Source organism: Crinia signifera, chromosome 7, assembly GCF_055691185.1.
Source record: "Crinia signifera chromosome 7, ASM5569118v1, whole genome shotgun sequence".
In the NCBI taxonomy this organism is placed as follows: domain Eukaryota; kingdom Metazoa; phylum Chordata; class Amphibia; order Anura; family Myobatrachidae; genus Crinia; species Crinia signifera.
This window is the reverse complement of record NC_139223.1, coordinates 141521377-141535798: the sequence shown is the minus strand read 5'-3', so window position 1 is coordinate 141535798 and position 14422 is coordinate 141521377. Positions and strand designations below refer to the sequence as shown.

The 14422-nt window shown below is 43.0% G+C and overlaps 1 protein-coding gene across 1 annotated transcript in view; it reads left to right on the top strand.

Annotated features, from left to right (window-relative positions):
• Window positions 1–14043, top strand: part of BBS5 (Bardet-Biedl syndrome 5) — a 41258-nt gene extending 27215 nt beyond the window's left edge. The window contains exons 7-12 of the mRNA XM_083153888.1: window positions 1401–1496; window positions 2708–2770; window positions 4286–4420; window positions 6241–6324; window positions 13050–13073; window positions 13171–14043. Of these exons, the coding sequence (XP_083010014.1) occupies window positions 1401–1496; window positions 2708–2770; window positions 4286–4420; window positions 6241–6324; window positions 13050–13073; window positions 13171–13272 (504 nt within the window). The 3' untranslated portion in view covers window positions 13273–14043. The remainder of the gene's footprint in view (window positions 1–1400; window positions 1497–2707; window positions 2771–4285; window positions 4421–6240; window positions 6325–13049; window positions 13074–13170) is intronic.
• Window positions 14044–14422: the final 379 nt, after the last annotated feature.

Sequence of the window (14422 nt, the reverse complement as noted above, 5' to 3'; positions counted from 1 at the left end):
AGGCCGGTGAGAAGAGCATTACAGTAGTCAAGCCGTGAGATGACCAATGAGTGGATGATCAGCTTAGTTGCACTCTGTGAGAGAAAACTTGTAAAGAGAATCTGGAAGGGTGTTTTGTTGTCAGCACCGTAGCCTTGAGGCAGTTATCACATACTCAGAAATACTGCATCTACAAATGAATAGAGTTTTTCTCAACCTTGGCAACGACATCAACTCTGCATATGTGTTTTTATACAGGTTCCATGTTGAGGTATGTTCACATGTTGTTCAATATGTGACAACTGGTGACTGAAGAATGATTAAAATAATAATAGATTTTTTTTTTTATCCTTCTCAACATTTAAAGTTCATCCCAATGTTTTATGATCTGCCCCCATTTGTTCACATAAGATGGCTAAAGTTCTCTAAATACTGTACGTTTGATTAACACTGTGGGATGTTTATTCTTCCTGATTCATCTCATTACCAAGGCGAAGCAGCAAGAAACAACAACAAGATGTATCAACATCTTGTCCACCGGAGCTGATGATCCCCGCTTGTCTACCTAACCGGCCAGCTCCACTGGGCATGTGCAAGATCCTGCACAGACCATCTTTTAGATGGCAGCGCTGATATTGACATTCATGCAGCAAACACCACCGGTCTAATACATTGGGGGAAACCATATCAGTGCGCTGATACCTCCCCCCCATATTGACCCCTAATACATCTACCCCATAATTCTTTAGTGGTTTTATGTTTTCTTCCCCCCCCCCCCCCCCCCATAATGCTGAGGATCAGTTTATTAGGTACTAGTTAAAAACCCATCAAAATTACGGCTTTGGAGTTGAGCGTATACAAGTACGGATGATGCTAAGCCCTATGTAACTGTCACCACTTCAATAGTGACTGCAGGGTTGTAAATTGGTTATAATCGGTTCTAAAGGCACATACCTGGCAGTGTGTCGGTGGAAATGCAGAGTTACATGGAAATGCTCTTTTTTCAGATGGACATTTTGCACAGGTCTTGTGTAAGTACGCATAGATAATGAGGACAGATTTTAAGCATAGATAATGAGGACAGATTTTACGCATAGAAAATTAGGACAGATTTTACCCATTGATAATGAAGACCGATAGCACGCAAGGGTTGAGGACTGGTATGGCTATAGAAGGGCATATTATACCCCTTTACTTCCATGCAAGCAATGTGGAAGCAATCACGATCTCGGAGTCAGGCTCGTTGTGTATGCAGAGATATATAGCACCTCTCTATATAATAGCACTGTACTAAAACCGATTCTTCAGGTTATGCACCAGCAGCTGCGCTTATTATTTAATGCTGTGGTTATTAATTAATGCTGATTTCTATTCATCCTCTAGCATCTAAAGTATTCACATTTAATGTTATTTCTCCCCAGGGCAATTTGGGCACGTTCTTCATAACCAATGTCAGAATAGTTTGGCACGCCAACATGAATGACAGTTTTAATGTCAGCATTCCTTATCTACAAATTGTAAGTTTTCGTATTAATTGTAACAATGGTAAACAGTATGATCAGGTGTGGCTTATTTGCTATTGAATACTATTTCTTTATGGTTATTGTCAGTCTCATGATCCATGGGAAGATCTATGTCTAATTTGGTGATTGGGATTGGCAACAACCTTTGTGGCTTAGACGTAGTGAATCTCAGAATTACTGTGCACTGTATGTGTGTCTTTATACTTTTGCATCAGCCGATTGGCGTTTTACTCTGGCACTCTGTTGATCTTGTCAGCCAACTGCTGCCCTAATCTTAAGCCAGCCACATAACTCATGTTAGATAATGATGATAATGTTGCTCACAGCTTCTTAGAGAGTCTGCCTGTGGGTTCTGCCTTGATAGATATTACACATTGTATCTCCATCAAAACCAGCAGATGACCTGATTTCATCTCAGAGATAAATATAGATGGAAATGTCTAATTTTGCACTACCACTTAGTAAAAGACTGTAGGGCAGGCGCCTTTCCCATAGCCGGTGCCCCAGGACATATCATTATAAGCAGTAATGTAGATTGGCTAAGCCAATGCAGTTCCTACTGTACCTTTAAATGGGAGGGTGTGAATGGTAGGACCAATTGCAAGCATCAAGAAAATATCCCCCTCCCCCTTTCTTCCAAATAAGGATAGAAGCTTTTTCCTATCACCTCTTAGTAGGTGGTAGTGCAGCTTAAATTAATTATATCTGCCTGTAAGCTATTTTGGAAGATTTATTAAGTTATTGTGTGTGTGTGTGTTATTCTCTATCAATATATAAATACTTTCAAGTATGAATTTCCATTGTTATGTTATCTATGTCCTAACACAGTGGTTCCCAAACTGAGTGCCTCGGGACACTTACAGGGGTGCCTCGGGTTGGTGGTCAAGGACCAATTCAATTTATTTATGGTCAGTGTAATAGACAAAACCAGTGTTGGTGGCTGCCATTGATAAAATATGTGGGCAAACAGAAGCATATCCTGTCCCTCACCACATAACTGACCATAAGGATGACAAATATATAAACATGATCTACTTACTTTTTATATTATTGTATTCTAAATTTGTTTTGGCCTTTGGTTGCCATTCAAAAAAATTGTGATACTCTAGGGTGCAGTTATTCAAAAAAGTTTAGAAACCGCTGTCATAGCAAGTTGTACAACGGAAATATAAACCACTGATCATTTGTTTGTTCTGTCTAATCAGCGTTCCATAAAGATACGAGACTCAAAGTTTGGTTTAGCTCTCGTGATAGAAAGCTCTCAGCAGGTAAAGTATGAAGCTTATTTTCAGATATGCTACCAGTATATGCAATGTAAATGTAGTGCTTCCAATATATAACAGCAGTGTGATTTCAGCAAAAAAACTGTTAATACCACATTCATTGAATACACTGTTGGTTACTTGCATAAGAAATATCTTGTGAGTTTCACATGGTATAATATGAAAAGGACAATGAGAGGCATGATGGCAGCTGTAGCATTGCTATGTACTGTTACATTGGTTGGATTATATGTAAGAACCTATATTTTCAGGTGCTCTGAACCATGGATGTTAAAAGTTTGGGAGGTGCTAGAGCAGGGGTGGGCAATTAATTTCTGTTGGGGGCCGTATGAAAAATCTGAAGTGTGCCCGAGGGCCGAACCAATGATAACTTGAACTTAATTATACTTAATATTATATGTCTACCATTATAAAAAAGGGCATGTGACCAGACTCCACATGGAAGATGGCACCTGTCCTATGTCCTGATAATGGAATCTGCTGTGCTATATAAGTTGCTGTAAAAAAAAAAATATATATATATATATATATATATATATATATATATATATATATAATATAGCACAGCGGGGTGGCAGAGGAAGCCAGAGAGATGCACTCTCCCCTTTCTTCATATTTTTAGTGAACTTACCATTGATGTCACAAACTATTAACTTTAGTAACCTAGTAAAAGCGAAACTAGTCCTTACCTGTAAATCCCTTTCTCTGAGTCCATGGGGGACACTGGCATTACTCTGGGGTATAGACAGTGGATTATGGAAAAGGGAATACAATTCTCCATACTCCACTGTCTAACCTGAGCATAATTCCAGTGTCCCCCATGGAGGAAGGGTAAAATAAAGAAACAAGGTTGCCTGCTAGTGCAGTAGTGTTTATATACAGTGACAACAACAAATAGTGAATAACCCCCATACTAAAATGTATGGGGGGGGGGAAAGGCAATCTGAACCAGTAGTAAATGGAAATTCCAACTTTATTACTGCAATATTGATAAGAAAGCAAGATAAAACAATACACAGTGTGATACGTTCACATATTGTGCAGTTTATGGAACACATAAGAAGAACCGCCTGTACGTTTAAAAATGGATACATTTACTTACCTGAACACACAGATGTGTCCTCTTACATGTAACCTCAATGAACCATACAGGTGCCTGGCGTGAGTCACCAGGTCCTGTGTCACTCTGCTAACATATGTTGAAACATGATCAAGCACCACTGAAGTATAAGTCAATTTCAAAAACATTAGTCACAGTGGGGTCACCAAATGCGTTTCGTCTGACCGCATAAGCTCAGTCTGACTTCATCAGGGAAATCATGTAGACTTTTAATACAGTCACAGTTTATAGTATATGGTTTTGTTATCCCCTTATCTAATAATCGTAAGACATAGAATTTTAGTTAGAGCACTGTGTAGACTTTTGGTATCCATGATTATATTCAAATGAATGTTGCTTTTGACTTAATAATTACATACAACTAATCTTCACTTTCTTAGAGTGGTGGTTATGTCCTTGGCTTTAAAATTGATCCTGTAGAGAAGCTCCAAGATTCTGTGAAGGAGATCAACTCCTTGCATAGAGTCTACTCTGCTAGTCCTATATTTGGAGTAGACTATGAGATGGAAGAAAAGGTAATTTGTCCTAATGCATTTTTCTGAGCAGACTGTTGGAGATGTGATTTCTTTCCACTATATAGATTTTTAACAATTTTGTTCTTTAATAAGAATAGTATAATGCCAGTGATGGCTAACCTTGCCACTCCAGCTGTTGTTGAATTACACATCCCTGCATGCCTTGCTACAATTTTACTATTGGGCCATGCTAAAACTGATGCAGGGCATGCTGGGATGTGTAGTTCAACAACAGCTGGAGTGTCGAGGTTAGCCATCACTGGTATATGCAATGCATGTATACATACATGATAAAGAGTGCTCTAAGATGTACTGTATTATGGGCAAAATGATGCCCGGTAAAGCATTTGCACTAAGACACATAGGCCAGTATTCAATGCCTCAGATTCGCCGTTTTTTTCAGTGAATCTGGCAATTCGCTGGGTTAACGGCGAATTTTCTGTTAGAAAAAACAATTCGCCATATTCAATGGAGGCAATTCGCCACAAATGAACAGCGAATGTCTGCCGATTCGCCGTAAATGATTCTCCACAATTCGCCTGTGATTTTCAATGGGGTTTTTAGTGGAATTCGCCGACAGTGTATTCAATGCTCAAATGGAGAACTGCTTTCTCCATTGATTTTCGCCATGATTCTCCGTTTAGCATTCGTCATCTTTTTTAGGTGAACTGTAATGTGATCTTTTAAATTAAAGCGTTTTTAATTTTTTTTTTGGTGTTAAAAAATCAGAATTGTTTTTCTATGAAAGGGCATGCTATTTTTATTCATATACTTGCAGCACATGAATATATTTTTAATATATATATATTTTTTTTTTAAACAATATTTTTTTTTTTTTACACATTCGCCAGCAGGGGGCCGGGAGCCGGAGCCGCTCATTAATATTCATATATGACGCGTTGAATACAGGGGACGGGCGGCTGCCGGCGAATCTCCCAGCAGGGAGAATCCAAGGCGAAAGGGCAGCGAATCCTACACAGGATTCGCTGCCGCCCACGACCCCCGGCCATTGAATACTGGCCATAGGGTGAAATGTAATAGGGTGAGAGGATCAGAAAGTGAGAGATTTGGTAAGAAATCTCCAGTTTTTTTAAAGCGGCAATCATTTACACTGCAACATCAAACTAGTTTTGCAGTGTAAATGATTGCCGCTTTAAAAAACTGGAGATTTCTTCGCAAATCTCTCACTTTCTGATTCTCTCACCCTATTACATTTCACCCATTAAGTACAGATACTACGTGTCTTCCTTACTATGGATGCTCTGTGACTGCAGCATATATTATTGTTTCAGATAGTCAACCGGCAAATGTCACATTACGTTCATACATTTGTGAACGAAATCTGAGCTTATAAAATAGGATCAGTGGCAGAGGAACCTACAAATGACTGACAGTCTGATAGAGGGCTGGAGATATCATATTACAAAGCTAATAGTAAATGATGCAGTGACTTTATAATTACTAAGAATATATTGCTTATGTTCATGATGTTTCAAAGTCCTTGTCCTCTAAATTCCAGGATGGCTTATGTGTGTTCCATAACTGCTGGCACTAAAGCACATTACTGTCCTGTGAATACTTTCCGTGGACTTTTCAACAGTAATAGCAAATGCAAAATCAGGAGTGTTTTGTATTTAATATTTTAGGCTTATTAAATCTCTCAACCAGAAGTGCTGCCAATCAGTGGCTTAGTAAATATTCAGAAGACGGCCATTTAACAGAGAACAACCCCCCCAATCCCACATAAACACAATAGCAAAGTTCATGGATCAAGATTTCAGGTTATACACATATACAAAGTAATGCTGTCATGTTTTCAGCCACAAGCTCTGGAGGAACTGACAGTAGAACAAGTTCAGGATGATGTTGAAATAGAAGCAGATGACCACACTGATGCCTTTACGGTAAGAACAAGTTCTATGGCTTTGACACAAAACTAAACATTGCAAGACTGCACAATCCAAAAATATATTGATTACAGATTGCCAGGGTGTGGTATAATTGGTCAGTAGTATCATGTCAACATGCATCAGGTCAACATGACAATGACAACATGGTTGAACTGACAACATGCAGCAGTTTGACAGTAACCATGTCTACACGGATGATATGTTACACTGTTAATCTGTCAGCAAACTGTCGCTAGTGGCCCCTAGCCTTCTCCTGTCAACAAACCGTCCTTTGTGGCCCCTAGCTTTCTCCTGTCAACAAACTGTCCCTAGTGGCCCCTAGCCTTCTCTTGTTAACAAACTGTCCACAGTGGCCCCTAGCCTTTTGCTGTTAACAAACCATCCATAGTGACCCCTAGGCTTTTCCTGTGAACAAACCGTCCCTAGTGGCCCCTAGCCTTCTGTCAACAAACCGTCCATAGTGGCCCCTAGCCTTCTCCTGTCAACAAACCGTCCCTAGTGGCCCCTAGCCTTCTGTCAACAAACCGTCCATAGTGGCCCCTAGCCTTCTCCTGTCAACAAACCGTCCCTAGTGGCCCTTAGCCTTCTCCTGACAAAAAAATAATATCCCTAGTGGCCCCTTGCCTTCTCCTGCCAACATAATGTCCCTAGTGGCCCCTAGCCTTCTCCTGCCAACATAATGTCCCTAGTGGCCCCTAGCCTTCTCCTGCCAACATAATGTCCCTAGTGGCCCCTAGCCTTCTCCTGCCAACATAATGTCCCTAGCGGCCCCTATCCTTCTCCTGCCAACAAAATGTCCCTAGTGGACCTTGGCCTTCTCCTGCCAACAAAATGTCCCTGTATCTATCTCTAATGCTTAACTTAGCCTCTCCCCCCCCCCCCCACACACACTATGAAGAATGGTCCCAGTTGCCACCCCTGCTCTGCCCCGCAAGTGTCAGTTGTGCTGAAGCTAGGGAGGAACTGCGAGCGATCATGCAGGACCCACTGCAGAACATGTCCTGTGCATGCACTGTTTCCCGCTCCATCGGATTTGTGTACAGGTCCAAATCATGCCCACAAAGCAGAACCTCTGGTACACACATCCCTAAATTACATTTGAAGTGGTTTAAATAGCCCAATATGGCCAAAACGTGTCAGTTCCAGTTGAATTTCTCTTAAAAACTCAATAATGGGATAAATGATTTTGGACCGATACATTGAGGTGTTGTACTGATGGGAGGGGTTTTAAACTTGCATATAAGAGCTAAGTGTTTATTCTTAATGTTTACAAACTTGTATAAAAACACTGAAAAACTACTGTACAGTACAGACATTTTTCTGTACCCTGAAATGATTCAAATACTTTACTTGCTGAAAAACACGTGCTTGCTATCATTTATCATTTTGACAGTGGTTTCGCTACTTGAACAGTACCACCATATGCTGTTTATCTTAATCACATAGCTGTTAAGTAATTAACAGAGAATATTGCAAGGTCTAGGTTATTTAATAGCAGTGGACACTTCTATTTGTTTACTAGAGTGGAGTTTAAATTTTCACTAATTCATATTCCTTGGTACCTCCTAATAGGAATAATGGTGATTACTTATACATTGGGGTTAATCAGAGGACATTATTCACACTGAGTGTTAATTTGTGTTTTAAAAATTTCTGTATATAGCCCTGAGCTTATGTCTAGTTGGAGATTGCTCAGCGCCGGACTTGTTTAAATTGTCGGTGTAGGGAAGTTTTTCTCACAAAATTGGAGCCAGTCTTGCTACAACCTCACATGCGAAACACACGTGGAGTCCTGCGGCGTGTCCGTGCTTCCAGTGTAATAATGCTATAATGTAATGTTCTGTGAATGATTGCAGATGGTACAAAATGCAGCTACCGGGCTATTAACCAACCAGTCCCATTCCAGACACATAACACCCATTCTCTACTCCCTTTATTTTCTGCCTCTAAGGTGGCAAATCGCTTTCAAGATTGTCTTACTGACTTTCAAAACCCTACATGACCAGGGCCTGAGGTACATGAAGCAGCTTTTGATTCCTTACTGCCCCACTAGATTCAAGGGAAAAATTTCATGTAGTTTGTTCATGTCTTTTGTCCATTTCAAAGCCTTTTAGGACTTATTGATTAAAAGTTATGTTTTAAATATATATAATCATTACAAAAGTTTTTTCTTTTTTTGACAAGCGTGCCCCCAAACAAAGGAGAGTACCTTTTTCTTTCTTTCCCTTGAATCTGTACGTTTTCTATTTTCAGAGGTGCACCTCCACATGAGTGACACATTTAAGAAATATATCACTCTAAATATTCTTTTACATATTGTGGATCCTACATCAGCTACGTTTATTGAAGCTATTGTATTCTCTATAAAAACAAGGTGTAACTTGTGCACAGGTTCTCCACGCATCCCCATACCCCATCCCTATGCCCCACTAGATTCCTGTGATCTGAAGATGATTGGCTATTAGCAGTACCAAGAATCTCCCAAGATTCATCTGGGGAAACAAGCTTTAGCTTGTGGCTCAGACTGTCCTGGAAAATTTCCGGGCATACCACTATGTAGTAGGTGCGCGCCAGTGTTGCCTCCATGGAAGCACCACTGGCGCACTACCTTTAGGGGTCCCCCCCTCCGTCACCCCCTCCTCCGGCGTACCCGGCGATCGTAAGCCGGAGCTCCCCCGCAGCCACTCGCCATACTGTAGTGACGTAGGCGGCAGGCTCGGGGATGTTCGGGGCGGCTCGGGGGGACTCAGGAGAGTTCAGGCACCCGAGTCCTCCTGAGCCGCCGCGAAACATCCTCGAGACTGCCGCCTGTCTGATGACTGAAGAAGGTGAGGGGGGGCGGCGGCTTCCTATGATCCGTGGTGGGTTTTGCTCGGGCAGGACAAACCTGCCCCATCAAAACCCACCACTCAAGGGGTCAAAGGCAAATGTAAAGCACTTTGAGTGCTATTAGGAGAAAAGGGGTGTGGTACAGGGATCTGACAGTCGGGATCCAAACAGTCATTAGCCCGACGTCGGGTTCCGACTGGCCGGACCCAGACAGCATGGTGACTAAGCCCCTTGCGGGCTCGCTGCGCGGGCAGGGTGACTAAGCCCCTTGCGGGCTCGCTGCGCGGTCAGGGTGGCTTGCGAGCCACCTATTCTATTCTCCCTCTATGGGGGTAGTGGACCCCCCCACGAGGGAAAATAGCAGGTGGCCGTCGGGAACCTGGCTGTAGGTGTTTTGACAGTTGGGATCCCGACGTCGGGACCCCGTCCGGCACCCGGAGAAAAGTGCTACGTAAATAACATTTATTATTTTTAGAGACAGCATCCTGGCGTTCTGCTAAAAGTAAATTGTAAATGTTTTACATTTAAAAAAAAAATTATTTCACCTGATTGAACCACTGTCCATGGCCTCCTACTCTGGAAAGTGGTTCACCCCCGGAAAAATCACTGGGTTGGGTGAAAATTGCTCAGTGTGTACGCACTGAGCGATTTATCAGCCAGCAATTTTCATAACATTGTTCATGGGCAAAAACACCCAGTGTGTATGCACCAGTGTGTATGTCCAATGTTATATTAAATTGCTTTTCTACAGTGCTTGCTATTACGGGTGAATGTGCACAACAGTGGGGGTCTGAGTTTGCCAGAGTTGGGGGATGTATTTTTAAAGGCAAATCATTTACAAGGCAAAACTAGGTTATATTCGCTTTGTAAATGATTGCTATTTCAAAAATACAGCCACTCTAGGCCGGCATGAAGCACCTCCGGCAAACTCGGAACCTATTAAATATATACCATTATCTCCAAGGTAACTAAGTAAATTGCAACAATCTTAATGCCTACGGCTTGGGCTCAGGACTGGAGTGTCAGTATTCCGCCTTCATGCAGAACAAGCCTCTAATGTGAGAGACATGTAAGGAAGAGGTAACATCCTCATGGATTCTGACAGCTCCAGCCCTTCCTCACATATCTGGATGAGGTTATGACCATTCTGAGCAATGATAGCACAGTCAGTAATGGTCTACTAAGAGGAAAGAGTGTTTGTGTCCTCGCTCCGTGCCAGGCCTGGTGGCGTTAATTAAGCCTGAACTCCTGTCATCGTGTATGCATCTGCTTGTTGTGTTCCTGATTACTTTGCAACTGTTGCTGTGTGACTCCTGTACCTCGGACAATAAAGGTCACAATCTTCCTGTCTACACTAAGGGGGTTATTCTGGTTGATTTGCAAGGCTACAAATTCGCAGCCTTGAAAGTCCACCAAACCCTGCCCAACGAATGACGGGACGCCACCCCCCCTCCCCCCTTGCAGCGTGTGTTCGCCCGCACTCTCTGTGAATGGATTGTTAACCTAGACATCCATTCGCAGGCTGCGGGAGCACACCCACATCATTTGATGGTCGCCGACCATCAAATGATATGGAAGGCACACGCACATCTACGGTTACTCTCAGGTAACCTTAGATGTGCGTGGGCATTCTGGAAGGAAGTGGGCGGGTGATCTCCAAGGGAATGCCCATGGAACGCTGGGCATTCCCATGGCCGTGTATCCCGGCCCACTGTCTCACGCCCCCACACGCAATGTTGGGGGGAACAGTTTGTTCGCCGTGGCCGCACGCACCCTTAATTAGTAAAAAAACATTAAAATGCAATTTATTGATAGGGTGCTAATAAAGTGTTGAGTTTGCAGATAGGACACACTATTACACCTGTCTGCACTGTTAGTGCACACACATTTCCTTAGTGCAGATAGTGAGTGCGGCTACTTTTACACGGACAGGGCCTGATTCTGAGTAAGATGCAGAAACGCATCGTCTGTTGGCGGTCACCCATCTGCAAATTTATGCTAACACTAATACAGAATCCTTCTCTTATGTACATCCATTCAGTAGGTGTCTCAGTTTGCAAGCAATGAGACACCCACTTTTAACATCTGTGCTTACTGTAATTTCGATTGGTGCGTTCTTAGACACCATAGTCTCTCACCATTGCCACTTGCACCAGCTTTATGGCAGGAGCAGTTTCTTCTTCTGACTATGACCATCAGTGTCTGTGTATGCAGCCGCTGTCATTGCCACGCCCCTGATACTCCCATAACACGCCCATTGATCTGACCATTTCCGCATACACTACTGGCTGTTTTCCAGTCACCGCCCAGGAACACCCGTCACTTTTTATTTATTTTATTATTTATTAACAGTTTCTTATAGAGCGCGCACATATTCCGCAGCGCTTTACAGAGAATATTTTGAACATTTACATCAGTCCCTGCCCCAGTGGAGCTTACAATCTATATTCCTGTCACATGTACATGCACACACATTCATTCTAGGGTTCATTTTTGTTGGGAGCCAATTAACCTACCAGTATATTTTTGGAATGTGGGAGGAAACCGGAGTACCCGGAGGACAGCCACGCAAGTACGGGGAAAATATACAAACTTCACACAGTTAGGGCCATGGTGGTTAGTCGATCAGTTAATCGCTGTTGTGCGAATTTACAATGCTATCATCAGACAACGGCACTGCCTTAATTATCATAGCGTGCATGTGCGAGGCCTAACCGCAAATAAAAAAAAGCAAAGGATCTAACTGACAGGAAGCCAGTGTTTAGGGTGGTAACCTACCATTTTCTGGGAGTGTCCGGAAAATTGCAGGCGTGCCCAGGTGTTTAAAGGAAGGATGTGTGATGTCCGCTCCGGCCTCAATCAGCCTGTCTCTGTCGCAGAGTTGTGGAAGGGTCAGAGTTAAATACACTTGCACACAATGGGAAAATCATTTGAGAGTTGCATATGGATTTGCAGATGGAATGCGATCAGCAATCCATTCCCAATTCACCTGCAGATTTGCAAAGGGCGGGTTTTCACTCTGTTTGGGTCACTGCTATCTACTTATAGTCATCTGCAGATTTGCATATCAGCGACCAGGTCTGAATTAGGCCCACTAAACAGATAATCCCTTAAAAATATTTTGTTCCTGGTGTAAAAGCGGGTGCCAGACAGTTTCCCGACAGTCGGGATCCCGACGGTCATTACCCCGATGTCGGGATCCCGACAGTCAAAACTCCGACACTCGGGGTCCCGACGGCCACCGGCTATTCTCCGTCGTCGGGGTCCACGACCCCCATAGAGGGAGAATAGAATAGGTAGCGAGCGACCGTGCCCAATGGGGCTTTGCTGCGCTTGCCCCGCTGTCTGAGTCTGGCCAGTCGGGATCCCGACGTCGGGCTAATGGCTGTCGGGATCCCGACTGTCGGCACCATATACCACAGCCGTAAAAGCAAGACCATCACTCAGCTATCTTATGCCTATAAGGCTTGATGCCGTGTCACACACATCTAGCAAATTTTAGTAAACTGCAAAAAAAATGCATCTTTGTATTAAAGAACATTATGGGTGTATTAGGGTGTGGCATAGGTACATTGCCAGAGATCAGTTTTATTTTAGTTGTCAGTGGCAAGGGGACACGTAATGCAGATGGGTCTCTTCCAGCTAACATTGGGTAGGTGTAAGTAAACCTTGGGGCGGAGCTCCAAGCGGCTCAGTTAGTTACGGCATACTAACATTTGCTACTCAGCCACATTCCAAATTTGCCTGCTTCAGACCTGAAAGGGGCTCATTGCCAAATATTGCTTTAGGATATTTTCCTGATTGGACCATAATATCCTAAAGTGATAATCGGCTATGTAAACTGTGCATTATGCATGTCATATCTTCACCCTATGTTTCTCTACTTACAGGCTTATTTTGCTGATGGAAACAAGGTAGGTTACTTTTGTTTTCCATTGAATATTACTGTGATGCTCTTGTAGACCAAATCCTCAATCTATTTTCCTGTTTATGGCTTCTATTTTATACCAGCAACAAGATCGTGAGCCGGTATTTTCCGAAGAACTTGGTCTTGCCATAGAGAAACTAAAGGATGGTTTTACACTTCAGGGATTATGGGATGTGATGGGATAAACCTTTTCCCTACTTTATCACAATAACTAAGCAACATTTCTCAGGTTACTATACATACATCCTATAGCTGTAAAAAGCATGACTACGAGAGGATTTATTTCTAGATGTCTGGGATAAATAGATGTTATGAATTATTCATTAACAACTTAGAACCAATGTTAACATTTTTAATTATGTAATAATTGAATTAACTTGCTAGGCCTCATACTGACTGGCATTTAATCAATTTAACACATGCTGTTCACGTTTTGGTTTTCTGAATGCTGCTTCCTCAATGTAGTGCATGTAACGGAACCTCTGATGTCCACAAATGTGAAGATAATTACACGTCTGTAGCCACCTGTCATTCATTTGGATTTAACATCTAATCCAACTCTATGGAACTCACTTCCCCGCTCAGTTGGAGAAGCTTCTACTCTGGAAACATTCAAAAATAGACTCAAGACTTTCCTGTTCACCCAAGCATTTTACTAATGTCCCTTGTTTTGTATTTTGTGCTGTAAACGGCTAATGCAAGCACTTTGAGTCCTATTAGGAGAAAAGTGCTATATAAATATTATTATTACTAATTGGCATTTATGGTACTTGTTTCCTATCTGGGCGCCCACGATTTTGATCGTGGGCATTGTTAGTAAAAAAAAATCGCGTCGGTCGCGTCGCATGCTGACAAAAAATCGCATGCGATGCCACGACGCGATTACCGCGATTTTACATAGGGAACAATGTTAAATGGCCCACAGACCCCAAATACCCACTCTGAAGTGTGAAATGCCCCCCCCCCAATTGTTAACGCCACCCCACGATCAACGTCAACCTGAAGCGTGTCCACGAGGGGCAGCGGTACGCGTCCTCCGACCTTTTCATACCCCTACTATCCACTAGGGCGTGGAGTGAGAATAGAATAGTGTGGCGAGCGCAGCGTGGCGAGCGCACGCGGACACCTGTGAAGCCCGCAAGGGGATGTGGATACCTGTGAAGTTGTCCGCTCGCCACGCTTCGGGCTCGGTGGCTCGCTGCGCTCGCCACACTATTCTATTCTCACTCCACGCCCTAGTGGATAGTAGGGGTATGAAAAGGTAGGAGGACGCGTACCGCCGCCGCTCGCCACGCTTCGGGTTGACGTTGATCGTGGAGTGGCGTTAACAATTGG